The sequence below is a fragment of the Chlorocebus sabaeus genome, chromosome 12 (assembly GCF_047675955.1).
Source record: "Chlorocebus sabaeus isolate Y175 chromosome 12, mChlSab1.0.hap1, whole genome shotgun sequence".
NCBI classification, from domain to species: Eukaryota; Metazoa; Chordata; class Mammalia; order Primates; family Cercopithecidae; genus Chlorocebus; species Chlorocebus sabaeus.
The window spans coordinates 113,567,789-113,593,622 of record NC_132915.1 but is presented as its reverse complement, the minus strand read 5'-3'; the positions used below and the strand labels follow the sequence as shown (position 1 = coordinate 113,593,622).

General features: G+C 61.6%; 4 protein-coding genes and 1 long non-coding RNA gene across 5 annotated transcripts; 1 reads left to right on the top strand and 4 right to left on the bottom strand.

Moving 5' to 3' along the window:
* Nucleotides 1-2,100: 2,100 nt before the first annotated feature.
* Nucleotides 2,101-3,600, bottom strand: LOC140713008 (uncharacterized). Its single transcript, XR_012094907.1, has 2 exons — nt 3,509-3,600; nt 2,101-3,179 (listed from the first exon to the last, which is right to left on the bottom strand). It is a non-coding gene; the product is annotated as an uncharacterized lncRNA (long non-coding RNA).
* A 62-nt stretch (nt 3,601-3,662) lies between these two features.
* On the top strand, nt 3,663-9,092 carry CIMIP2A (ciliary microtubule inner protein 2A). The gene is made up of 6 exons (XM_037987051.2): nt 3,663-3,726; nt 6,397-6,943; nt 7,032-7,158; nt 7,511-7,605; nt 7,957-8,074; nt 8,457-9,092. Exons 1-6 carry the CDS (start codon nt 3,671-3,673, stop codon nt 8,543-8,545), a joined length of 1,032 nt encoding a protein of 343 aa, XP_037842979.2. The 5' UTR covers nt 3,663-3,670; the 3' UTR covers nt 8,546-9,092.
* On the bottom strand, nt 8,538-10,977 carry TUBB4B (tubulin beta 4B class IVb). The gene is made up of 4 exons (XM_008005489.3): nt 10,832-10,977; nt 10,419-10,527; nt 10,227-10,337; nt 8,538-9,752 (listed from the first exon to the last, which is right to left on the bottom strand). Exons 1-4 carry the CDS (start codon nt 10,886-10,888, stop codon nt 8,692-8,694), a joined length of 1,338 nt encoding a protein of 445 aa, XP_008003680.1. The 5' UTR covers nt 10,889-10,977; the 3' UTR covers nt 8,538-8,691.
* Nucleotides 10,978-15,447: 4,470 nt separating this feature from the next.
* SLC34A3 (solute carrier family 34 member 3) lies at nt 15,448-20,517 on the bottom strand. Its single transcript, XM_008005497.3, has 12 exons — nt 20,420-20,517; nt 20,046-20,135; nt 19,513-19,641; nt 19,289-19,432; nt 19,101-19,212; nt 18,808-19,003; nt 18,490-18,579; nt 18,268-18,349; nt 17,936-18,103; nt 17,679-17,795; nt 17,480-17,604; nt 15,448-16,286 (listed from the first exon to the last, which is right to left on the bottom strand). The coding sequence occupies exons 1-12, from the start codon at nt 20,502-20,504 to the stop codon at nt 15,822-15,824; spliced, it is 1,803 nt and encodes a 600-aa protein (XP_008003688.2). The 5' UTR covers nt 20,505-20,517; the 3' UTR covers nt 15,448-15,821.
* Nucleotides 20,518-23,475: 2,958 nt separating this feature from the next.
* On the bottom strand, nt 23,476-25,266 carry RNF224 (ring finger protein 224). Its single transcript, XM_073022237.1, is given in 3 exon segments — nt 23,476-23,881; nt 23,883-23,935; nt 25,162-25,266. Coding segments are annotated over 3 exon segments (564 nt in total).
* Nucleotides 25,267-25,834: the final 568 nt, after the last annotated feature.

Genomic DNA, 25,834 nt, shown 5'->3' with positions numbered 1-25,834 from the left:
CAGATCCCACAGGGTGAGAGCTCCCTCCCAAGACGGCCTCCAGACACAGACAGGGGCAGGGCCTCCAGACACACACCAGTCACAAGCCTGGGCCTCTGGAACTTCTGACCAACCGGCTTCAAGTTGGGGTTCCTATGACACCCTCTTTGGGTTTAATTTGGTGTAGCCACTCATAGAACTCAGGTAGGCCGGGCGCGGTGGCTCACGCCTGTAATCCCAGCACTTTGGGAGGGGCCGAGACGGGCGGATCACGAGGTCAGGAGATCGAGACCATCCTGGCTAACACAGTGAAACCCCGTCTCTACTAAAAATACAAAAAAATTAGCCGGGCGAGGTGGCGGGCGCCTGTAGTCCCAGCTACTCGGGAGGCTGAGGCAGGAGAATGGCGTGAACCCGGGAGGCGGAGCTTGCAGTGAGCCGAGATCGTGCCACCGCACTCCAGCCTGGGCGACTGAGCAAGACTCCGTCTCAACCAAAAAAAAAAAAAAAAAAAAAAAAAAAGAACTCAGGGAAGTGCTGATGTTGACTGGTTTGTTGTAAAGGATATTGATTGCAAAGGATACCAATGAGAGGCATGGGGATGGGCTGGTGCTTCCATGCCCTCGCTCGCTGGTTGCCACCCTCTGGGAACCTCCAGGTGTTCGCTGTCCAGAAGCTCCCTGAGCCCCAGTCCTCTTGGCATTTTACGGAAGCTTCCTGATGTCAGCATTGCTGTCCCTGGGGCTTGGGTGAGACCTCTCCTGGGAGAGTCTTAAGACCCACAATCAGGCCGGGCGCGGTGGCTCAAGCCTGTAATCCTAGCACAATGGGAGGCCGAGACGGGCGGATCACGAGGTCAGGAGATCGAGACCATCCTGGCTAACACGGTGAAACCTCGTCTCTACTAAAAAAATACAAAAAACTAGCCGGGCGTGATGGTGGGCGCCTGTAGTCCCAGCTACTCGGGAGGCTGAGGCAGGAGAATGGCATAAACCTGGGAGGCGGAGCTTGCAGTGAGCTGAGATCCGGCCACTGCACTCCAGCCTGGGTGACAGAGCCAGACTCTGTCTCAAAAAAAAAAAAAAAAAAAAGACCCACAATCAGAAAGGCAAGAATGTTAGCGTCCTGCGTTGGGGCAGACGAAAGGAAGGCAGGAGAAGGTCAAAGTCCCCCACCCATTCCCCCTCAGGCCTCGTACACCCAACATTCTAACACAAGGCCCTACCAAGGGCTATGGGAATTACCAGCCAGGAACGGTGGAGGAAAACCAGCGTCTACCAGAATGCCAGACAACTTCCTAGGAGTGGAAGCAATGGTCCAAGTTTGTAGTGTCTTGTATGGACTTGATCTGTGTGTACCAAATTGCTTTCCAGAAGGTGCTACCCAAATTAGAGGCCCTTCTCACTGTGAGCCTGCCAGCAGGAAGCCCCAGAAACTGCTCTCAACACACAATCAGCATGTACGTGGTTACGGTTCGACTTGATGCCCGCATACTTAACAGACTGTGGTCTTTTTTTTTTTTCTGTTTTCTTTTTTTTTTTTTTTTGAGACAGAGTTCACTCTGTCGCCCAGGCTGCAGTGCGGTAGCGCGATCTCGGCTCACTGCAAGCTCCACCTCCCGGGTTCACGCCATTCTCCTGCCTCCGCCTCCCGAGTAGCTGGGACTACAGGCGCCGCCGCCACACCCGGCTAATTTTTTTTTTTTTTTTTTTTTTTTTTTTAGTACAGACGGGGTTTCACCGTGTTAGCCAGGATGGCCTCGATCTCCTGACCTTGTGATCCGCCCACCTCCGCCTCCCAAAGTGCTGGGATTACAGACTTGAGCCACTGCGCCTGGCCAGTCTTTTTTCTTAAAAAGTTCATATTGGCCGGGCACGGTGGCTCATGCCTGTAATCCCAGCACTTTGGGAGGCCAAGGCGGGCGGATCATGAGATCAGGAGTTCGAGACCATCCTGGCTAACACGGTGAAACCCCGTCTCTACTAAAAATACAAAAAAAAAAAAAATTCATATCATGTCTGCATTTTCCATGGAGGTGTTGTTTATATCTTTGTTTTGTGAGAGCCTTTTATGCTAATACTGTCATGCGCATCCATGTGAAGAGACCACCAAACAGGCTTTGTGTGAGCAATAAAGCTTTTTAATCACCTGGGTGCAGGCGGGCTGAGTCTGAAAAGAGAGTCAGGGAAGGGAGATAAGGGTTGGGCCGTTTTATAGGATTTGGGTAGGTAAAGGAAAATTACAGTCAAAGGGGGTTCTCTGGCGGGTGGGAGTGGGGGTCACAAGGTGCTCAGTGGGGGAGCTTTTTGAGCCAGGATGAGCCAGGAAGCAAGGACTGGCCATTTTCACTTCTTTTGTGGTGGAATGTCATCAGTTATGGCCAGGCAGGGCATTTGTACTTCTTTTGTGATTCTTCAGTTACTTCAGGCCATCTGGGCGTATACGTGTAAGTCACAGGGGACCTGATGGCTTGGCTTGGGCTCAGAGGCCTGACAGATAGCACATTTGTTCATAACACTTGTTGCAAACTTTTTTCCAGTTTTTCAGTTTGCCTTTTGGTTGTTTTTTTGTTTGTTGAGAAGTGGTCTGGTTCTGTCGCCCAGGCTGGAGTGCAGTGGTGCGATCTCAGCTCACTGCAGCCTCAACCTCCCAGGCTCAGGTCATCCTCCCACCTCAGCCTCCCAAGTAGCTGGGATCACAGGCACATTCACCACGCCTGGCTAATTCTTCTTTCTTCTTTGTAGAGGTGGGGTTTCCCCATGTTGCCCAGCAGGCTTGAACTCCTAGGCTCAAGCAATCTGCCCACCTGATTCTGCCTCAGCCTCCCAAAGCACCACAATGATAGGCATGAGCCACAGCACCCAGCCTTTTTTCTTTTTTTTTTTTGAGACAGAGTCTTGCTCTGTGGCCCAGGCTGGAGTGCAGTGGTGCGATCTCAGCTCACTGCAACCTCCACCTCCTGGGTTCACGCCATTCTCCTGCCTCAGCCTCCCGAGTAGCTGGGACTACAGGCGCCCGCTACAGCACCCGGCTAATTTTTGTATTTTTAGTAGAGACGGGGTTTGACCATGTCAGTCAGTCTGGTCTCGAACTCCTGACCTTGTGATCTGCCCGCCTCAGCCTCCCAAAGTGCTGGGATTACTGGCGTGAGCCATGGTGCCCGGCTGCCTTCCTTCATTTTTATGGTTAGGAAGTCCTTCCTGTACGAAAAAAAAGAACAAAATTCAGGATTTGCTTAAAATGTAAACATAACGCCCTGCCCCACATGAAGGGCTGGAGGGAGAGCTCGCACAGCCCTGTGGGCCAGGAAGCCCCTGACTCCAACTGAGGCTCTGCAGCTGCAAGGCCCCCCCTTAGCCTCACCCTGAGACTGGGGCTGGTGGCCTCCTGGGGGCAGCAAGAGCCCAGGCCCTTTCTGGAGGGACAGTCTGTTTTCTGAGCTCTGAAGTTAACGGGACTTCCTCCCAGGCCCCCTGCCTTACCGCGACTCCTCCCCAGCCTGGCACCTGTCTGGGCCTCGGTGTCTCACCTGTGCAGTGTGGGCCCTCACAGGGTTAGCGAGGTGTCCTGGCTCAGGAGGTGCCCACAATGCTGGTCCCTCACAATGGTTGCCTGGTGACGGGACTGCCCTCAGAGAAGGGAGCTGGATGCCGGGAGGGACTGGAGCCAGCAAGGCCAGAGTGAAAGCAAAATGACAACTACTCAGAAACACGATCTCTTCACGCCAGAGCCTCACTATATCCCTGGGTGAGAGCCGGGAGGGAGCTCTGGAGGTGGCTGGGGCCAGGGCTGCAGGAGGGGGAGAGTGGCTGGGGCCAGGGCTGCAGGAGGGGGAGAGTGGCTGGGGCCTGAGGCATGAAGGCCAGCTGTGAGGGGCCCAGAGCTGGACCCCAGGAAGCTGAGGGCCACACCATGGGGCACTACAGTCTGTGGGCTGGGGAGCCCTGGGACAGAGGAAGCTCAGGGGATGGGGCTGCCAGGGGCCCAGGCCTTACCCTCCCCGCTGGTGCACAACTGCGAGCGCCACACCAGGTGGCCAGCACACCTGTCGAACAGAAACTGGGGCAGCCAAGCAGCCGGCAGAGGCCAGCTAGTAAGTGCCCGACGCCCATTCCGGAGAGGACTCCACACTTCATTTTATTTATTTATTTTTTGAGGCAGAGTTTCGCTCTTGTTGCCCAGGCTGGAATGCAATGCTGCAATCTTGGTTCACCCCAACCTCTGCCTCCCAGGTTCAAGCGATTCTCCTGTCTCAGCTTCCCAAGTAGCTGGGATTACAGGCACCTGCCACCACGGACCCAGCTAATTTTGTATTTTTAGTAGGGACAGGGTTTCTTTATGTTGATCAGGCTGGTCTTAGAACTCCTGACCTCAAGTAATCTGCCCACCTCGGCCTCCCAAAGTGCTGGGATGACAGGCTTGAGCCACTACGCCCAGCCAGGACTCCAAGCTTTAAAGACAAGATGAGCAAACGCAAGGCTACCTCACTAGATATCTCCCCCAAACAAAAAATAAAAGTAACCCCTGAACGGAACGTGTGTGTGCACACCTACATACACACATGCTACATGCAAAGGGGAAAGGCCGGGAAGAAACCACACCTGCCTCTGAACAGCTACGTCTGGGGAAGGGGCAGGTGAAGCCGAGGCTCAGCATTGCTCGGCTTTATTTATTTATTTTATTTATTTATTTTTTTTGAGATGGAGTCTCGCTCTGTCACCCAGGCTGGAGTGCAGTGGCCAGATCTCAGCTCACTGCAAGCTCCGCCTCCCAGGTTTACACCATTCTCCTGCCTCAGCCTCCCGAGTAGCTGGGACTACAGGCGCCCGCCACCTCGCCCAGCTAGTTTTTTGTATTTTTTAGTAGAGACGGGGTTTCACTGTGTTAGCCAGGATGGTCTCGATCTCCTGACCTCGTGATCCACCCATCTTGGCCTCCCAAAGTCCTGGGATTACAGGCTTGAGCCACTGCACCCGGCTATTCATTTATTTATTGAGACGGAGTCTCGCTCTGTCGCCCAGGCTGGAGTGCAGTGGTGTGATCTCAGCTGACTGCAAGCTCCGTCTCCCGGATTCACGCCATTCTCCTGCCTCAGCCTCCCGAGCAGCGGGGACCACAGGCGCCCGCCACCTCGCCTGGCTAATTTTTTGTATTTTTAGTAGAGACGGGGTTTCACTGTGTTAGCCAGGATGGTCTCGATCTCCTGACCTTGTGATCCGGCCGCCTCGGCCTCCTAAACTGCTGGGATTATAGGTGTGAGCCACTGCGCCTGGCCAGTTGCTTGGCTTTTAAACTGACAAAGCTGTGCTAATTTTGGCCATTTTTATTTTTATTTATTTATTTTGAAACAAAAGTCTCGTCGTTGCCCAGGCTGGAGTGCAGTGGCACGATCTCGGCTCACTGCAACCTCCACCTCCCGGGTTCAGGCGATTCTTCTGTCTCAGCCTCCTGAGTAGCTGGGATTACAGGCACCTGCCACCACGCCTAGCTAATTTTTTTTTTTTTTTTTTTTTTTTTGAGACGGAGTCTTGCTCTGTCGCCCAGGCTGGAGTGCAGTGGCCGAATGTCAGCTCACTGCAACCTCTGCCTCCCGGGTTCGAGTAATTCTCCTGCCTCAGCCTCCCGAGCAGCTGGAACTACAGGCGCCCACCACCACACTCCACTAATTTTTGTATTTTTAGTAGAGACAGAGTTTCATGGTGTTAGCCAGGATTATCTAGATCTCCTGACCTCATGATCCCCCGGTCTCAGCCTCCCAAAATGTTAGGATTACAGGCGTGAGCCACCGCGCCCGGCCCTTTGGCAATTTTTAAAAGGAAGGTAGTTCTTACTCCTTGAATGATCACATAGACCCTGAGGCGCTGAACCACCTGTGACCACCTGCACCACGCCCACGAGGCCAAATGAGGGTCCCGAAAAGCCCAGCTCTCCACCTGCCTCCCAGTCCTGGTCCTGTGCAGGAGGCTACTGGACTCTTGGAGTGGCACAGGTGCAGGCCAAGCCCTCCCGACACCCTCCTGGTGGGCCCAGTGTGTGTCCAAGGGGCCATCCCTTGCCTACGCCCTGGCCCACACGTCCTGTGCCTGTACTTGCCTTGCCAGGGCAGAGCACCCCGGAGTCGCTGGAATGAGGGGTGTGAGGGGGTTGGAGGGGCTGATACAAGGCAGATGGCCGTCTGCTGTGGTGCTGACGTGTTCCCAGCACGTGGTGTGTGCCACCCGTTCAGGCTACGAGAGCCCCAGAAGGCAAGTGCCACTGCAGCCCCATTTACAGGTGAGCAGAGGGCAGGCGACCTGCCACAGGCCAAGCTGCTGCTAAGTGGCCGGCAGGCTGGATCCACATCTGGTTTGAAGGGGCCCTGCCCAGTGCTGGGGCTGCCCTTGAGACCTGCCCTGCCTCCTTCTCTTCCCTCCACAGCTATGCCGGCTTCTTTCCACAGCTGCGTTACCAGGTGGGGAACACCTATGGGCGTACCACGGGGCAGCTCCTCACAGACCCCAGTGTGCAGAAGAGCCCCTGCTCGGTGCTGTCCCCCATGTCCAAGCCCAAGTTCATTGAGGACTTCAGCCAGTCCAAGCCCCCGAGGGTTCCCTGCCGAGACCTGATGGAGCCTTACATTCCCCACTACACCAGTGAGCTGCCAGTCCCCGACCCTGCACCCTCCTGCGCCCGCCTGCCTGTCCTGGCACTCACAGGCTGCCCTGTTGGTACAGATCTGAAGCCCTATAAGAACTTTGAGATCCTTGGCCAGCTCCCACCCTTGGAGGTGGACGCCCAGGAGCCACCAGGGGTAGAGAACATAGCCAGACAGATTCTGCTACCTGCAGACGTCATGCCCTACCCCCCGCACCCTCCGTGCCCACCAGGCAGGAAGGGGGAGTCCAGAGACTTGGGACACCCAGCATACTGCGAAGACTCCTGGAAGAGCACCACTCCTGTCTGCGAGGCCCCCAGGCAGCACCAGGTAGCCGGGGGATGCACCAGTGCCTAGCCCATTCTGCTCAGCCCCAGGTGGGAGCCGCACCATGACCTCCACCCCCTCCCCGCTCCAGCTGTACCACTGCCGGAGGGATGAGTACCCAGCCCCCGCCCGCCAGCAGGAGACACTAGACGTGGGCAGGTTCCAGCAGCTGCCGCAGCTGGACCACCCCAACCTGATCCAACGCAAGGCCATCTCAGGTGGGTGGGGGCATGGGTTGGGCTGGACAAGGACGCCCCTCCCCACAAGGTTCTTGCCGTGTGAGAGCCCCTGAGGAGACTGCCACAGGGGCCCACTTTTCCTGCTCCAGAATGGGCTAGCGGGCTAGGGGGACCTTCTCTGCCTCCCAGCTGCTTCCAGGAGCCCAGCTTTTCCCAAGACGAGGCAGTGCCCTGCCTGCCTGTTCCCATTTGGCCACATCAGGCAGTCACCAACATTCAGGGAAAGAAAGGGAGCCTTGCCTGGCTTCCCTGCCACGTCTGGGGGCAGGTGGATGTGCCCAGGGGAAGGCCAAGGGGGCCTGGGGTAGCCCGCACATCTGCCCACCCCCAGGCTATGCTGGCTTCATTCCCCGGTTCGCCTGGGTAATGGGGGTGAATTACCGAGACGGCATCACACAAGCCATGGACGAGTTCGACAAGAGCCAGGTAGGAGAGCGCCACCCAGGGCCTGCTCCCAGCTCACACACACACTCCCTCTTCTGCCTGACAGCTTCCCTGGAGAGTGCCTTGAAGGCCAGGTTCCCTGAGAAGCCTGACGGGGCTCTGCCTGGCTCTCTCCTGTCCCCGGAGGTGCCACCCCAACCCCTCTCTCCTGAGTCTTGCTTGGATCCCTGCACTCAAGTTTCGGGAGTCGGGGGTAGGGGGTGCAGAAGGCTGGGAGCACGAGCAGCTTCCCCACGGAGAGTGCCAGCCCTCCAGCCAGGCCCCCACTGGGAGAGTTTACTATCTGGTTGCCTTCTGGGGAGGCAGCTTGTCAGCACCTGCCTGTCTCCCCAGTTCCTATTTAGAAACCCCCACTGTGACCTGGGTGAGAAGCTGCCTGGAACACACTGGCCCAGCAACCACATCTACAGCAGCCAAGGCCTGATCCCCTTCTACATGGGGTTCATCCCCTGTGAGTACAGGGCGGGAAGGGTCACACGGACACACCCTGGCCAACGTGGGGAGGGGCAGCTGTACCTGCCCACCCTTCATCACTGGTTCAGGACCACCTGTCTGACCACCGTTACCAACCAGGGTCCCACTTTGGTTGGGGTAGGATTGTCTGCCATCCTCCCTACCCCTTTCGGAAAGGGGCTGAAGTCCCAGACACAGGCTAACAGGCCCTGAGGTTGGGTACCCAGAACAGAACAGGCCTGCCTTCAAGAAGCAGGTTCCCCACCAAGCAGATCCCCAGGGCCCAGGGCAGCCGCAAGCTTCTCTGAAGCCTGGGTGTCCAGCCCACGCTGGTCCCTGGGTACATAAGCCCAGCTCACCTACAGCCTGGCTCCCCGCAGCCATGCAGGACAACTACGCACTGACATTCGGCAATAGCACCCGGAGGGCCTACTGGAAGGAATGGGCGAGGCGAAACCGCACACTATGAAAATGCTTTAATGGTGGTGTCTGTACAGCATGGGATGAGGACAGGGAAAACAGCAAGTGCACACACAGCGGGACAGGCCACAGGACAGGCTGGGAGTGAATAAAGAGTTCGCACTGCTTCCCTGCTTTCCCCAGTGACTGAAGGCTCTAGGCCACCTCCTCCTCGGCCTCCTCCTCGAACTCGCCCTCCTCCTCGGCCGTGGCGTCCTGGTACTGCTGGTACTCGGACACCAGGTCATTCATGTTGCTCTCCGCCTCCGTGAACTCCATCTCGTCCATGCCCTCGCCCGTGTACCAGTGCAGGAAGGCCTTGCGCCGGAACATGGCCGTGAACTGCTCGGAGATGCGCTTGAACAGCTCCTGGATGGCCGTGCTGTTGCCGATGAAGGTGGCGGACATTTTTAGCCCCCGGGGCGGGATGTCACAGACAGCTGTTTTCACATTGTTGGGGATCCACTCAACAAAATAGCTGCTGTTTTTGTTTTGGACATTAAGCATTTGCTCATCCACCTCCTTCATGGACATACGGCCCCTGAACACGGCAGCAACCGTCAGGTAGCGGCCATGGCGGGGGTCACAAGCAGCCATCATGTTCTTGGCATCAAACATCTGCTGGGTGAGCTCGGGCACGGTCAGGGCCCGGTACTGCTGGCTGCCCCGGCTGGTCAGCGGGGCAAAGCCAGGCATGAAGAAGTGCAGGCGGGGAAATGGGACCATGTTCACAGCCAGCTTCCGCAGGTCAGCATTGAGCTGGCCCGGGAAGCGCAGGCAGGTAGTGACCCCACTCATGGTAGCAGACACCAGGTGGTTCAGGTCACCATAGGTGGGCGTGGTCAACTTTAGGGTTCTGAAGCAAATGTCGTAGAGAGCTTCATTATCAATGCAGTAGGTCTCGTCTGTGTTTTCTACGAGCTGGTGGACTGAGAGGGTGGCGTTGTAGGGCTCCACCACTGTGTCTGACACCTTGGGCGAAGGCACCACACTGAACGTGTTCATGATCCTGTCTGGGTACTCCTCCCGGATCTTGCTGATGAGGAGGGTACCCATCCCAGACCCCGTCCCCCCACCCAGGGAGTGGGTCAGCTGGAATCCCTGCAGGCAGTCACAGCTCTCAGCCTCCTTCCTCACAACATCCAGTACCGAGTCCACCAGCTCCGCGCCTTCTGTGTAGTGCCCCTTGGCCCAGTTGTTCCCAGCACCACTCTGACCTGTGAGAAAATATAATCATTTACCAGCCAGATAGACAGCACTACTGGTCACCACCACCATGCGAAAAAGGCCTAGTGACATGGTGGGACCTGACCCTAGAATTCATTCTGCAGGTAGAGCAAACAGACCCCTCAAAGTGAAAGGACGGCAGCCTGCCCTGCTACAGATTAAGTCAAGGGCCAAACCTAAGAGCTTAACAAACACCTCCCCGGGGAGGGGGGGCCACTGCCAATTCCCAAGGACAGAGCAACAGCCACTGCCCCCAGCTCAGCTCCCTGCAGGGAGATTACGTGTGTGGCAGCTCCTCGCCTCGGCAGACAGCTGGACCTTGCTCTCAAAGCCGATTTAGGAGAGGGGATTGAGTGGTTCAAAGAAGAGCGTCCAGTGGCCCAGGCTGCGCAGTTCCCACGGAGATGCCCTTGGAGCAGCCCCTTGACCTTTGAGCCGCCGCCCAGCCCCCAGCCGCAGCTCACCGAAGACGAAGTTGTCCGGCCGGAAGATCTGCCCGAAGGGCCCCGAGCGCACGGAGTCCATGGTGCCGGGCTCCAGATCCACGAGCACGGCGCGGGGCACGTACTTGCCGCCTGCGGGGACGGGAGGGCGTCAGCCAGGGCAAGGGCCGCGGGGTCCCCGGAGGGCGGTCGGGGAAAGGGCCGGGGCCTCACCGGTGGCCTCGTTGTAGTACACGTTGATGCGCTCCAGTTGCAGGTCGCTGTCCCCGTGGTAGGTGCCCGTGGGGTCGATGCCGTGCTCATCGCTGATCACCTCCCAGAACTACAAGGAACGCGGGCGGGCCCGGGCGGGTCGGGGCTGAGTCACCGCGGCCGGTGCGCAGGGAGGCAGCCCCGCCCCGGACGGGTGCGGCAGCCCGGCCCTCCCCGCCCCTCCCCCGCCCTGCGCGCCTTGGCCCCCGGGTTCTTGGGGGCTTCGGTCGCCAGGCTCGGCCCAGTCCCCGCGGAGGGAGCCCGGCGGCCGCAATGCGGGGACGCCGCCCGGCCGCTGCTGCCGCCATCTTCCCCGGCTGCCCGCCCGCCCCGCCCGGCAGGCCCGCGCCGGCCCCAGCGCCCCGGCAACTTACCTTGGCGCCGATTTGGTTGCCGCACTGCCCGGCCTGCAGGTGCACGATTTCCCTCATGATGGCGGCGGCGGCTGGGACGCGGGCGGAACTTCAGAAACACAAGCTAAGCAGCGGGCGCGCAAAGTGCTACAACCGACGCTCCGCTAAGGCTTATATACCCTCCGCGCCCGCCTCCGCCAGCCTCGGATTGGGCTGCCAGAACGAGGCTGGCAAGCTCCCTCGTTTGATTGGTCTCGCCCTCGTTAATCGAGCGGCCTAAGGTCCGCCTTTTTAAGCCAGTTTGATCTTTATTGGTCAGCCGCAGCCTCCTATCTCCCTATCACAATCCACCCCCGGCGCTGCAGTGCTCCGTCCATTGGGTGTTTCAAATGATTGATTTGCCCTCTCATTGGCTGGCTGCCGGGAGCACGCCGCCAGGCTGGCGCTATTGGCTGCGCTGGGTCAGCGTCCTGGTAACCGCCGCAGTGCCGCGGGAGGCGCGCGAACGGGGTGGGGCGCAGGCGCGGGCTTCCGGTCGGGCGGCGGGCAGCTGCGCGCCGGGGGAGGGCGGGCCCGACGGGCCTCGGGCAAGCGCAGTCCTGGCTTTGAGCCCGGGAGGTCCTTTCGGGAGCTGGGAAAGGCAGGCCCGGCGGCGGCCCCGCGTCCAGAGTTGCGCCGTCGCCGGCCCTGCGCCGGGACACGGCATCTGCGCGCTGGACCGGTTCTGGAGCGGGGTCCGCACGGAACGAGCCGGGGGCCTCCAGGCCGAGGAGGCTGCGATGCCTTAAAAGCAGAAAGATACACGGGCTCGGGGGCTGCGGCGGTGGAGGGGAGAGCACCACAGAGCCGCAGAGGCCGCGGAGTTTCCTGCTCCGGGGTCCCGCACGCCCACTGCCCTCGCGGTCGGGTGAGGGGAGCACGTGGGGGACGTCGCGCCCCGAGGGCCTGGGCGGAGGACAGGGGAGGGGAGCGGAGGGGCAAGGCCTCCCCCGCAGCCGCGCGCCCTGCGCTGTTGTGGAGACGGCACTGGCCGTGCGCCGGTCGCCTTGGTACCTCGGCCCCAGGAGTGCGCGAGCTCCGTGGAGACCAGGACAGAGCCCAGACCTCCCCCGGCGGGTGGGCCCCGACCTCTGGGCTCCAGGGCCGGTATCCCAACCACGGGTCAGCGCGCTGGGGCTGAGACATACTTCTATTAGTGCTTTTCGTAATTTATGACTTGATTTCTACTTGGGTGGGAAAAGAAACTTCTAAACAAAATGAATTACATGTGGTTGCGTCTTTAATCAGTCTGTTTGAAAACAAACGCGCTGTATTTTTGTAGCATTTTTATTTTACTTAATCATTTTGAGACAGTCTTGCTCTGTCTCCCAGGCTGGAGTGCAGTGGCGCGATCTTGGACCCCCCCAGATTCAAGCGATTCTCCTGCCTCAGCCTCCTCAGTAGCTGGGACTGCAGACACCCGCCACCATGCCAGTTTTTGTTTTTTTGGTAGAAATGGGATTTCACCATGTTGGCCAAGCTGGTCTCAAACTCCTGACCTCAAGTGATCCGCCCGCCTCGGCCTCCCAAATTGCTGGGATTACTGGAATGAGCCACCATGCCTTCTGTATTTTTGTAGCTTCTTTTTTTTTTTTGAGATAGAGTTTTGCTTTTGTCGCCCAGGCTGGAGTGCAGTGGCGCGATCTTGGCTCACTGCAACCTCCACCTCCTGGGTTCAAGCGATTCTCCTGCCTCAGCCTCCCAAGTAGCTGGGACTACAGGTGTGCACCACCACGCCTGGCTAATTTTTGTTTTTGTTTTTGTTTTTTTTGAGACAGAGTCTCACTCTGTCGCTCAGGCTGGAGTGCAGTGGCCTGATCTCGGCTCACTGCAACCTCCATCTCCCGGGTTCAAGTGTTTCTCCTGCCTTAGCCTCCCGAGTAGCTATGATTACAGGCGCCTGCCACCACACCCACCTAATTTCTGTATTTTTAGTAGAAATGGAGTTTCACCATCTTGGCCAGGCTCATCTCGAACTGACCTTGTGATCCACCCGCCTCAGCCTCCCACAGTGCTGCGATTACAGGCGTGAGCCACTGCATCTGGCTGTATTTTTGTAGCATTTTAAATAAATTATACCATCAGGTCTGCCCTGAGAGTCTCCTGTGCTCTGGCCACTGGGCATCTGTCTCCCAATTGGAGGCTGTTGGAAACACTATCTGCTTATTTATTTTTCTGTTCCTGGAGGGGCCGCACCTCCGTCTTCACCACATAACATGCGATACCGGAAGTTGGGACACGCAGCACCAGAGCACACACGGGAATCAGCATTGTCCTTCTGGGGCGAGGGCCTGCAGCTGTGTTCACTCCTTGGGGGTCTGTTGCCAGTTTGCCATCCTGTCCAGGAGCGTGGCCTTCCCCACAGATCAGTCCAGGAAGACGGGCCTGGCTTCCAGCGACCACTCTGACACAGGCCTTGACCCTCAGAGGGACTGGGTCCGGCAGTGGCCTGAGGGATGCACAGGTTGCTGCCAGCCATCCGAGGGTTCTCCTAGTGCCCAGGGCATCCTGGGAGTAGCTCAGCTATCCAGGCAGTAGCCAGTGACATGTTGAAACCTCATAACATTGAGTTGTCACAAAGGGGAGGAAGGAGAAGCTCTGGGTTTTTTTCCCCAGTGAGCTATGCAGAGCGCCCGACTGGGGCTGCTCTTTGAGGTGTGTGGCATTCCTGCACCTTGTCAGAGTCTCCCAATCCCTCTCTGGTAAAGGCCTCTGCTTCCTGTGACCAGTGCCACAGGGCTGGGAGGTCAGTGTGCCACCCCTGTGTCACAGGTGTCACCTGCCCAGGTGAGAGCCCCAGAGCTCGCCATGGCACCAGCCGGCCTACTTTGCCCTCGCATTGCCCTGGTGAGGTGGACACTGGCTGGGGACAAGACAGCAGTAGACACCCTGAAGCTTGGGCCTGAGGCCAACAAGGACAGCAGCTACCCCTGTTGCACAAAACTGGTTGGGGGAGGCTCTGCAGGTCCCTACCCTGAGCCAAGGTGCCCTGCTGCAGGATGGAGAGGCAGGATAGTATGGGGCAGGAGGATCAACTCCTGGGGCCTGGGGTCCATGGCCAGGCAGGATATAGTCCAAGGAGGGCCAGAAGGGCAGGGAAGAGGGGCAGGCGTGGCTGTGGGAGTGCTGGGCGCCTGCCCTCCTCCTCCTCCTGCAGCTGTCGGAGGATCCACAACGAAAGCTCTGTTTACTGGTGGCCATGGTCCCAGCGGGAGGGTGTGTTACCGCCGGGCAGGGGCAGCAGGCAGACAGTATCGGCGGCCTTAAAGGACCCGGTGCCCAGCCTTTGTGGGAGACCTCACCTGCCCTAGAAGGACAGGTGCATGGGATGCTTCCTCCGCCTCTCCACAAGGGCCTCACTGATTCCCCCCAAAGGGCAGGGGAACTCCCGGGCCCCTCAGTCTCCCCAGGGAGCTAGCCAAGCCTGTTCCCTACATGGGTGCCAGACGGTTCCATGAGGCTGATGTCAGGTCCACAGGGTATCTAAGAATCACAGGGCTGTGAGAACCAAAGCTCCAGCTGCTGGGGGTCCCGTTCTCTCTGGAGTCTACCCCTGAGGCCCCCCTGGCTCCCAGATCAGGTGATCACCTCCCTCCGTGGGTGAAATCAAGGCCCAGGAGGCCTAGGAGTTTGAGGGGTGGCTGGGGCAGAGGACCCAGGGAAGACTGGGGGCCAAGGGGACAGAGGGCCTGGGGTTCATGAGCAGGGGCTAAAGGAATCTGAGGGTGGAAAAGGACAGAGCCACAGAGGAGAAATGGCCGTGGGGCCCCCTCAGGCCTCATCTTCCTGAGCGGCTGCACCCCATCCGCTAGTGGGGTCTGACCAGGCAGTCCTGGGAGGCTCTGGGAAGAGATCAGGGCTGCAGGGCTGCAGTTCTGGACGGGAGAACGTGACTGGCCACAGCAGCAGACTCAGAAATGAGCAAACTAGACCTGTCCCTGATGGGGCCAGCCCCTCACCCACCTGTCTCTGTGCCTGACTGAATGCTCCAGTTCCGGGGTAACCCAAAGCTTTCTTCCCTTGGCGGGAGTGGGGGTTGGGTTAGGGCTGTGGGCAGCTCTGGGCTAGAGGTGGCAGGAGCCCCCCCCCAACCCTGCCAACTTCCCAGGTGTCCAGTTACCCATTGACCGGCAGACAAGCCTTCCTGTGTGGAAACTCGACCACACAGTGGAGGGAGGGACCCTGGCCCCCAAGTCCTCCCCATGGGTGCTGTCCGCCCTCCTGGGCCCACCCCACGGACAGGCCTTCCCGGGACAGGGTCTCATTCTCTGTGGCAGTGCCAGGCCTCAGTGTGCCCCAGCCTGACGGGCGAGACCGGCCTTGTGGTGTGTTCTGGGAGCTGAGCACCTGTGGTGGCCCAGCCCTGTGGAGAAGCATCCCCGAGAGGCCCAGCCCAGGACTGGTTGAGAGACACAGAGGGCAGACGGACAGGGGGTGCCTCGGACCACCCCTCCCTCCAAGCCATTGGGGTCCCTTCTCACACCCCACACACCTGATGGGATTCCAAGCCGTACCCCAACCATGACCTCCGCCGAGACAGAGGGGCTCCGGGGTCCCCCACACCCCGCGCCACCAGCCCTGCTCCCTGCTGGCTGGGCTCTCCCCTGCACCCTCAGGAGGGGTCCCAGCTCCCACCGTGGGAAGTCCCCACCCCCCAGGCCCACCATTCCTTGGGAGCTTCTGTCCCCAGCGGCCACCCTGAGAAACACACCCAGGGATCGGCGGGCTCCTGTGCCTGAGCCCCAGACCCCGGTGTCCACCAGGAGGCAGCACCGGGCCGCTTCCCCCACATGCCCAGGAGGCCCCTGTCTAGGGGAGTGAGGACTGCCACCCCAGGTAACAGCCTGGTTTATTTGCACAGAAGGGGAAGCAGGTGACCGGAGGTCAGCTGCCACGGGGACCCCTCCCCTCCAAGGCCCTCCAGAGCCCTCCAAGCCGGGGAGGGTGGGGTGGTCTGCACAGCGACTGCCCCTCACAACTGCTGGGAGGCCAAGACCTCAGGGTTCTCGTAGCAGTGGGCCTCTTTGGTGGTGGCCTTCGGGGGGCTGCAGACATTGCAGGGGCAGCAGCGGGTCACCAGGCGGTCCCAGGGCTCCAGAGAGTGAAGCCAGAGGGGGAGCCAGGCCCAGGAGCGCAGGCGGGCAGGCAACCAGGCCGGCCGGTGCCGCTGTAGCACAGTGACCAGGATGACGAGGAGCACCAGCCCCACCAGGGGGCCCCCGACAGCAGCCAGCACCATGCCCCCTGCCAGGGAGAGCCCGAAGGCTGCCAGGGGCAGCAGCAGGAATCCGAGCAGCAGGTAGACCCCGGCCACCCAGCGGTAACGGGCAGTCACCGCCCCGAAGTGCCTAGCCAGCGGGATGGGCAACCGCAGTGCAGGCACCAGGTACCATAGCAGGATGCCGGCCAGGTTGAAGAAGAAGTGGATGAGGGCGACCTGGGGGTGAGGGGGCTGTCAGGGGCCTGGGCCCGATGAGGTGGGGTCACCAGGGGCCCAGGAATCCCGCCCTCCTCCACCCTACAGAAGGGGCCCTAAGTTCGAAATTCATCTCGCTCCACAGCTGAGATGGCCGTCTGGGAGGCGGACTGTGGCCAGATGTGGACGCGCTCCCCAGCACGCCTCCCGCACACTCCTGGGAGCTGCAGCCCAGCACCCCCAGGCGCCGACTGCATCACTGCTGCCCTCAAGGGGGACCCACCGGGGGAAGCACCCTCCGACTTGGCTCTGCCTGTGCCTCCTGCCAAGAGACCCCTTCTCCTCAGCTTGCACAGCCCATGCCCTGGGGGGAGGAGGCACAGGGCCACAGGAGGGGAGAACACACAGCCCCTCCAGGGGCTGCCAGACTTGGAGGAGTCCACACACAGGTGCAGTCTGGGGGGCTTCCTGCAGGGGGTGGAGCAGGACCCTGCACCGGGAGGGTCTAAGTGGACAGAGACAGGGCAGAGGCAAGAACGAGGGTGGGTTCCAGGGGGCACTGCGCATGCCTCTTCCTGTCAGCGGCGGCGCAGCATAACCCGGGATTTCGGGAACTGAACCTGTTGGGCTTCTGAGCAGCAGGCCACAGACGGGCTGTTTTAGAGGGAGAACCAGCTGGACTAACTGAGACCGGGGGTGGGGCACAGAGCTGGGAGCTCAGACTGGGGGAAGTGTCCTGGAGGCGGAATCACAGCCTGGGCAGCCGCAGGGCAGGGCCTAGCACCGGTGGGACTCAGCCTTTGCAGATGTGGGATGGGGGCTTGGAGGGTTGTCCAGATGGGGACCTGCTGGAGGTGAGTGGCTGCTCCTTGAGGGAGCAGGGGTTGGGGGAGTGCATTTGAGGGTGCTGGAATAGAGGGGCTTGGAGCCCCCTGAGACTCCGGGGGCAGGCCCCCAGGGGCACAGCAAAGAGCTGAGAAAATGTGGAAATGAGGAGGTCTCAAGGGAGGAGGCGCAGGGTGGGTGTGAAATGTGCGCAGGACCCGTGGGGTCCAAGGAGGCGGAGTAGCAGGGCTGAGGTTGGTGGCCAGGGAAGGTGTCTGGGAAGGTGGGGGCACAGCCAGCCTGGGACCCCTGGACTAGTGACACCTGCCTGTCTGTGGGGCTGGGAGGAAGCTGGCCAGTTCTGGCAGCGGGCCCATGGGGGGCAGTACCTGCAGGGCGCTGAGCATCCTGTCTGCGGGGCTGGCCAGGGCGGCCAGCAGGGCCGTGGTGGTGGTGCCGATGTTGGAGCCCAGTAAGAGGGGGTACGCCCGGTCCAGACTGATCACCCCGACCCCTGGGGGAACTGGGGGTCACCACAAGGCCCTAGCCCGAGCCCCCGTTCCAGAGGCCCCTGTCCTGCCTGCTCACCCATGAGGGGCACAATGGCCGCCGTGAAGACGCTGCTGCTCTGCAGTGCGAAGGTCAGGCCGGCGCCCGCGAGGAGGGCCAGGTAGCCCCCGAGCCAGCCCAGTGGGAAGGGGAAATCTGTGGGGGATGCCGGGTTAGCCCTGGCCGGCGCCCACAAGGAGGGCCAGGTAGCCCCCAAGCCAGCCCCAGTGGGAAGGGCAAGTCTGTGGGGGGTGCCGGGTTAGGCGTGGCCACCGTACCTCCTCCCATGCCCTCACCCGCATTGATGACCGTCCTCACGGCCTGGGCCACGCGGCCACGCAGCACAGAGTTGAGCAGCTTGACTATGAGGACCAGGCAGCCGCAGAGCACCAGCAGGGAGCCGGCCAGCAGGATGCAGCCCACGGCCAGGTCCGTGAGCTCCGTGCCCGCAAACAGGTGGCGGCCTGGGGGCAGGGCAGGGGCAGGTGAGGGGGAGCCTGGGGGACGGGTCGAGGCGGGTGGGCCTCACAGGCAGCCTGTCCGCCAGGGCTGTGCTGTTCCTCTCCGTGCAGGGGCGGGTGAGGGGGAGTGTGGGGGGTGTGGGGGCTTGGGCTGGGCCGGGCCTCACAGGGCAGCCTGTCCACCGGGGCTGTGCTGTTCCTCTCCAGGCAGGGGCCGAAGGCTCCACAGTTGCTGCTGTTCTCCCGGGTCTGGGGAGGGCAGGGAAGACTCAGGATGGGCTCAGTGGGCAGAAAGAGGTCAGAGGACTGAAGGCGAGGGAGGGTGGGGAGGGATGACTCAGCAGGTGGGAGGTTGGGGGTCAGTGAGGGCCCGGGGTTGGGTGCCTCACCGGCTGCCCCGTGGTGCCACACCATCGATTAATGAGGCTGCGGTTGGTGGCGTTGCCTGTGGCACTGCTCATGATCACGTCGGAGTCCAGCTGGGGGCCAGAGGGGTCGTGAGAGTGTGCTGGACCCTCCCTCAGGGCTCACCTGGGGCTCTGGTGCCCATGGGGTCCAGCCCAGCCCTGCCCACTGCTGCCCTCTCCTCCCCTGTCCCAGGACAGGGCCCAGACCCTCCGCTCACCCTCCATCAGGGCAGGGCCGCCTCTGCCTCCTCCCATCCGGCCTGCTCAGGCTTTCTGGGCAGGGGCGGTGGCTGTCCTCACCTGCACGATGAGGTGTGTGAGTGGCTTCGTCAGCACCTTGAGGATGTCGGGTGCCTGCGCCCCGGGTGACAGGCTGGCAGCACCCAGGGCCAGCTCGCTCAGCCTCTCCAGCAGGGCCGTGGCGCTCTCCAGTGGCAGCAGGACTAGCACCGTGAGCCAGTTGAAGATCCCATGCACCGCCGAGCCGCTGAAAGCCCTGTGGCCACAGAGAGTAGGCGGGGTCAGACGGGGCGGGGGGCCTGGGCCTCCGCTGCCACTGCAGCCCCAGCCCAGCTCTTCCACCGGCAACTCACCTCTGAAATTCATCCCGGTCCCCTGACTGCGCCATTGAGACCAGGGTGCTGGTGATGGATGTGCCGACGTTGACACCCATGATGATGGGCACAGACGCCCGGACAGTCAGCACTGCCGGTGGGGGGGCTGAGTCAGCCTGCGGCCCACCCTGCCCCCGCCACCACCCGGGGAGGGAGGGTGCACGCACACTTAGCAGCCACCATGCTGACTACGATGGAGGAGGATGTGCTGGAACTCTGCACCAGGGCTGTGACCAGCACGCCAATGACCAGTCCAGCCACAGGGTTGGACAGCACCACATTGTCCTTGAAGATGTCTCCAGCCATTTTGCCTACACCGGCGAGAGAGGTGCGCTGAGGCTGTGGAGGGCTGGCTGCCCGCCCCGCCCTGGGCACCTGCCCCGTCACTCACTGCCCAGCAGCTGGAAGGCGGAGCTGAGGACGTCCAGGGAGCAGATGAAGAAGTACAGGCTGCCGAGGAGCCCGCAGGCTTTGAAGACGCTGCCGGCCACGCGGCGCAGCCTGCCGGCCACACTGAGCTCTGAGGACACAGGGCAGGCTGTCCCTGGCTGGCCTTCCACCCTGACCGGTCTCCCTCCCAGGCCCCTCATCCTCTGCCCTCTCTCCTCCGTCTCCAACAGGGCTGGGTCCCACTTCCTCCTCTTCCGTAACCCCCAGGGCAGGGCCTGGGTCCCTTCCTTTCCAAGCCCTTGGGACCCTCCCTCGAAGGAGCCGGAGGGGAAGGACGGATAGGCAGAGGTGGCCGGTTTGCTCCAGGACAGAACAGACGCCGGGCTGAGGGGCATGTGTCTCCCTAGAGGGGGCCAGCATGGTGGGGTTGCCCACGCACAGCCTGTTTGGGCAGGCTCCACCCTGCTCTGTCTCCCCAGTCCCGTGGGGGACAGAGGCCTGCCAGCCTGCCACCCCCGGAACCTCCAGACCCACCTTTCCAGGGCTGGCTTGTGTCCTTCAGCTGAGAGAGGGCCCAGGGGTCTGTGTCCCCCTCCTCCAAGATTGGAGCAGAACTGGAGGTCCCTGCGGAGGTGGGATTGAGTGTGGCTGTTTCCAGGACCACCTCCCTCCAACTGGGGACACAAGGGCACAGGCCGGAGGAGGGACTGAGGCGTAAGAGGCCTGGAGTGAGGGACAGAAATGGAACGGGGAAGACGGGGCTCCAGCTGGGCAGGACCTGAGTGGAGGCGTCATGAGCCCTGTGGTTTCCCCGGCAGGCCCGCAGGAAACCTGGCCTGTCTCTGCCCAGTGCCTGGGGGGCGGGTGGTCAGACTGGTCAAGGCCTGGGTCATGGGGGCTGCTGGTACCTTCATTCCTCAGAGTCCTGTCCACTAGGTCAACCGCGTCCGGAGTAGGGTGGGGGACCTGGCTGCCCGGGAGGGAACTCGGCATGGATTTCGGGCAGGGACAGACCCAGGCCCAGGCCCGGATCTGCTGGGGGAGATGCACGTGTCAGAGACATTTCCCCGAGCCCCAGCCCTGGCCTCACAGGCTGGATTCACGCCCCAGGTCCCCTGAACTGAGCCCTTGGCCACCCTCTCTCCCTCCCCACTGCAGGCCTCAGTGACCACCTCCCTTCCTCCATCCACAGGGGATGGCTACAATGACCTCAGGCGGTTGTCAGGCGAGCCCAGTCCAGTTTCAGGGGTAGACTCGAGGGGGCCCCGGCTCCCCGGTTCCCTTGCTGGTCCTGACTGTAAGGCCTGGCTAGTGCTGAGGGTGCAGGGTTCCAGGGCTCAGGCTGGAAGTGGCTGTGAGCTGGGGAACCTGAAGACCTCTCCTATCAGGTGTCATCGGGGACACTGGATGGTCCCGACTTAGACTTTGGCATTTGATACTAAACAGTGACGTCTCAGCTTGATAAGGGCCCCACACCCTGGTGATGGGGAGCAGGTGGGGTCCTCACACCGCCTCAAGGCTCCTGGCCCCGAAGCTGCTGCCTCCTCAGCCTCCTGGGCCTGGTCACCCCACCCCTCGTGTCCCCCACCTGGACCCCTCCACCTAGTGCCCTGGGCTCAGGTCCAGGCGTCCTCTGCTTCACCCTCCCTCCTGCTGCCCAAGCCTGGCGTTTCTTGCCATTGGGTCCTAGAGGCTTAGGATGGGGCCCAAGCCCTGGGCCTGGAGGCCACCCAGCCTCGGCCTCACTGTCCCTGGGCCCCAGCCTGGCCCTAGGAGCTCCTACCTGTGTGGGTGGTGAGGGGCACCTGCAGGGAGCAGTTGCAGGTCAAAGATCCCCTGATCGCGCACATGATCTGCTGGGTACTGAGCCCATTAATGTTTACCCAAGAGCCCAGGTCCCCACGGGGGTTCCCCCCGGCCCCAAGGGCCCTAGGCCTCGTCCCCGTCCTGTCACTCCGTGGCTAGGACCTCCAAACCCCAGCCCAACCCTCCCAGAGTGGGGCTTCTCCCAGGGGTGGGCTCCGAATTAGGCCAAGGGCACTGCAGGGCGGGGCACTGGCCCTTGGTGCTGGGCATTTGCAGCAGGCATCCATGTGACCCAAGAGACACACCACACCCAGCCAGGCAGGATGCTAGAGCATGGCTGGGGCTGCCCGGGGGTCGGGAGACGCCAGCCCCCCACTTCCATGCACCTCAGGGCTCCCCAGACCTTTTTTTTTTTTTTTTGAGATTCGCTCTTGTCGCCCAGGCTGGAGTGCAATGGCACGATCTCGGCTCACCACAACCTCTGCCTCCCAGGTTCACGAAGTTCTCCTGCCTCAGTCTGCCGAGTAGCTGGAATTACAGGCATGAGCCACCACGCCCGGCTAATTTTGTATTTTCAGTAGAGACGGGGTTTCTCCATGTTGAGGCTGGTTTCGAACTCCTGACCTCAGGTGATCCGCCCGCCTTGGCCTCCCAAAATGCTGGGATTACAGGCGTGAGCCACTGCGCCCGGCCAGGGCTCCCCAGACCTCCTTAGTGTCATCCCTGCCACCGGCAGAGCAGGGGAAGGAAGCCCTTTGCACCAGGTGGTGGTGGAGGATGGGCTTTTTCATGTAGCCCGGGAGGGCACCCAGCCCGAGGTCAGAGGGTTCAGATCCGGGTTCAGGGTAGGGTTGGGCCCAGCAGGCTGTTAGCGGGCTCGGCCCTGGTGTAGCTGGCAGCCTCCATCTGCAGAGGGAGGAGGACAGAGCCCCCCAGGCCACCTTCCCCACCCACTGCCTGGCCCAGTGCACAGCTCTCCCCAGCGAAATCCCAGCCAGCCTGGGCGCCTGTGAGGTGTCCCCTAGGAGGACTGGGCCTCTTCCTGCCCTGGGCTGTGGGGCAGCTCCCCCGGAGGAGGCTCACCCTGCCTAGGGGCTGCTGGTGCCCTGCTCTGCTTGCCGCCCAGCCCCCGCTGTGTGCGTGGGGACTTTGCCCTGGAGAAGGTAGAAACTTCTGGGTGTCCGCTCAGCAAATTCTCTTCAGTCTCCCTCCTGTGCCCTTGCTCTGGGGGTGGGGGCCGCAGTCCTTCCCTGGGGCTCCCGACAAATTATCTTCCGTCTCCCTCCTGCGCCCTTGCTCTGGGGGTGGGGGCCACAGTCCTTCCCTGGGGCTCCCAAGTGACAGCTCCTTCCAGTGGGTGTGGGGGGTTACAGCACTGACTTGGTGGTCACTGCTGTCCACAGTCTCTGGCCCCAGCCCCAGCCCTGGCCCCGGCCCCTCAAAAGGGTCTGTGTGGTGGCTGCCGGGAGCCGGGAAAGGTTTAGCCAAGGATGAGATCAAGTGGGCTGAGACCTCAAGCAGGCCCCGCTGAGATGTCCTCTTCAATGCCCTCATGGCTTCGTGCCTGTACGAGACCCTCCCGGAACTGCGCCTGACACACAGTGGGAACTCCATGAGCTTTGTTGAGTGGGTGAATTCACAGGGCTGCCGTGCAGGGCAGGGAGGAAGGAGGTGGTCTTGCCACCCTCCTGGTACACCCTGAGGATGTCTGTGGGAGAGGGGAGACCTGCTCTGGGCAGCCCGCAAGGCATAGCTGGATCGGCCCTGCCCCTCCAGCCTGCAGCCCAGGCCTCCAGCACTGGCCTTTGCATGCTCTTGGGAGCCATCCTTTGCGCTGCATCTAGGCCCAAGCCGGGCTTGCTACCCACTCAGTCAGCAGTGTCCTCACCAGGCACACCCGGTCGGGCTAGTTTGGGGTCTGGTAATTGTGGTCAGGACAGGTGGGAGGTCACTAGCCTCCTGCGGAACCTCCCAGCCCCCAACCTTAGGCTGTGGCCTGGGATGTTCACAGCTGGGGTGACACCACCCTGCTGGGCCCCACGGAGCTGCGTACAGGACACTACTGCCAGGTTGCTCTGAGTGGGCTGAGCCCATGATGGTGCGTGGTCAGGGGTTCCAAGGCAGGCATTTCCCCTGCAGGGGTGGGAATGGCCAGAGTTCAGACCTCGGGGCTGCCTAGGGGTGGGCAGCAGAGGCTGCCACAGCCCCAGCAGCAGTATCTGGGCGGGGGGAAGTGGGGCTGGGGACCCAGGGCAGGGCACAGCCCAGCTGGCTGCTGAGTGATGCTGCTGCCTTTGAGGGAGGTGAGGGGTAGGGGTTCCAGTCTTGCCGGCTCCCGCTCAGCCTTGACCGCCAGGAAAGCAGCCAGATCCAGGTCCAGCATGGGCACCCCTCCACGAGGCGTGGGCGTGCTCTGGCGGCACTGCGGACAGGGGATCCAGCGCTGCTCGGGTGCTGGGGCGTCCAGTCGCCGCACGCACGCCTGGCAGAAGGTGTGTCCGCAGTAGAGGCGGCGGGGCAGGTGCCCGGAGAGGTCATAGGCTGAGCAGCAGATGATGCAGTCTCTCCTGTGGGGGCCCCCCTCCTCCGAGGCCTGGGGGCCCTCTGGCTGCCTCATCCTGCCAGAGGAAAGCCAGCAGTGGACATCCCGCCTCGGGAACCGTCTGCCTGGCTGGGGTGCTGGCCCCAGGAGCCCACCCCAGAGGTCAGGCGCTGGGTCTGTGGGGCTGGTGCATGTAGACCTGGGAGGGAGGGTGGCACCGGGGCACGGCAGACACCAGGGTCTGCGCACCTCTGGTTCATGTGGGCGCCAGCCGGGCAGGCTCCTGTTCCCGCAGGACCCCCCTGGCCCAGCCCCGGGCCCCCACCCTCCCAGCCAACCTGAGCCCAGGTCTCTTACCTGCATGGGCTCCGCTGGTCGGCTATGCACAGCCACAGGGTGGCTGGAGAAGGGGGTGGGGACCCAGGGCGCCCTGCGGCTTTCTCCTGGGTTGCATTACTGGCCTTGCACGGGAGTCAGGAGAGAGGCAGGTGGCCAGCTGTGGCGGGCGTGGGCTCCCGTTTCAGTCACAAAGCCTTGAAACTAGATCTAACGGCACCGCCCACTTGCAAGAGATAAGGTGCCCCCCGCCCCTGCCCACTCCCTCCTGTCCAGACCCAGCCAGCTTCTGCTAATACCTCATCCAGGCTGGCCTTGTGGTCCATTCCCCCACTCTCAGGCCTTCTCCCCACGCTCACACCCTTCCTCACGCTCAAAACCTCCCTCACTCCTCCTCTCCTCCTCCCCTCCCCCTTCCTTACCCTCTCCCTCCCCTCCCCTTTCCTCTCTCACCCTTATCCTCCCCTTTCCTTAACCTCCACTCCATACTGGAATGTTTTCCTGCCTTGGCCTCTGCTCGCATCTCCTCCTCTAGGAAGCCTGCCAGGGTTCCCTGCTGGCTCAGAGCCCTCTGCAGACTTTGCCACTGTGCTTGTCTGTGGATCTGTGTGGCTGGCTTCTGAGCCTCACCTTGGTGCCCACCGGACGGCAGGGGGCTGCACAAGTTGGCATGGCCTCCAGGTGGCGCACCAGCTCCGTGTCTGGGGATCCCCGCTCCCAGCCCGGGACCCCAAACAGCTCCAGATGCCTCCTTGGCGGGCAGCTCCCGGCTACTCTGCCCGTCTGCAGCCTCCAGGCCACCAAGGGAGGCCCAGGTTCCAGGAGGTGCGATCAGTGTGTCCACACCGGACCGCAGGCAGAGCAGAGTTGGGGGACCAAGAAGGGTTGGAACGAATGGGCAGGACCATAGGACCACTCACAGCCCCGCTGGGTGGGAGCAAACAGCCCCTCCTCACCCCTGCCCACCTTCTTGGCAGTCTGCCCCCAGGACTGGTCAGACAGGTTCCCGTGGCTGGCCTGGGTGCGGTCACCCTCCGGTGGGGGCCAGCAATGGGACAAGGCAGGGAGCATGGCATGCGAAGTCCTGGCACAGGATCAGGGCAGTGACCTATCCGTCCCACACCTGGAGACCTCTGCATGCCATGTACCTGCCCTGCCCTGCTGTGGGGCCGGTCACCATGCGTCAGGGAAGGGCTGGCATGGCGTGAGGACCCGTCTGTCCTGCGTGGCCAGCTCGGCTGCCGCCTCCTCCCCTTGTCTCTGCCCTGCCTGGAACACCAGGGCATCCTAAGCTGGCCTCAACACTCACTCCCTGCCTGGCATCCTGGCCTACAGTGGTGAGGCAGTACCTGTGCAGGGCAGCCTAGCACCTCGTGCTCAGCCCCAGAGAGGCCCCCGCCCTGCTCAGACAGACCCGGAGACGGCCCAGAACCCACGGCCCCAGCCTCCTCCTGCCTCGTCCTCAAGGCCTGGTCCAGGCCACCTCCTCCTGGAAGCCCAGGCCCCGAGGCAGGACAGCAGGTGTGCAGGAATTAGATATTTCCTGGGAAACTAGAAAAACATCCCAGCCAAGGTTGGGAGGTGAATCACCAGTGGGCAGGGTGTGGTCCTGGCTGGCTGAGCTCTCCTGTCCCGACCT

Excerpts from the sequence above, each read along its gene's own strand:
- CIMIP2A (XM_037987051.2), top strand. The coding sequence starts at position 3,671 with ATGACAACTACTCAGAAACACGATCTCTTCACGCCAGAGCCTCACTAT. Across the intron at positions 3,727-6,396 it reads GAGCCTCACTATATCCCTGG|CTATGCCGGCTTCTTTCCAC; the intron begins GTGAGAGCCGGG and ends TTCCCTCCACAG. Across the intron at positions 7,159-7,510 it reads CCAACGCAAGGCCATCTCAG|GCTATGCTGGCTTCATTCCC; the intron begins GTGGGTGGGGGC and ends GCCCACCCCCAG.
- TUBB4B (XM_008005489.3), bottom strand. The coding sequence starts at position 10,888 with ATGAGGGAAATCGTGCACCTGCAGGCCGGGCAGTGCGGCAACCAAATC. Across the intron at positions 10,528-10,831 it reads GCAACCAAATCGGCGCCAAG|TTCTGGGAGGTGATCAGCGA; the intron begins GTAAGTTGCCGG and ends CGTTCCTTGTAG. Across the intron at positions 9,753-10,226 it reads GCCGGACAACTTCGTCTTCG|GTCAGAGTGGTGCTGGGAAC; the intron begins GTGAGCTGCGGC and ends ATTTTCTCACAG.
- SLC34A3 (XM_008005497.3), bottom strand. The coding sequence starts at position 20,504 with ATGCCGAGTTCCCTCCCGGGCAGCCAGGTCCCCCACCCTACTCCGGAC. Across the intron at positions 19,642-20,045 it reads CACAAGCCAGCCCTGGAAAG|AGCTCAGTGTGGCCGGCAGG; the intron begins GTGGGTCTGGAG and ends CTGTGTCCTCAG. Across the intron at positions 17,605-17,678 it reads GGCCATTGTGCCCCTCATGG|GGGTCGGGGTGATCAGTCTG; the intron begins GTGAGCAGGCAG and ends CAGTTCCCCCAG.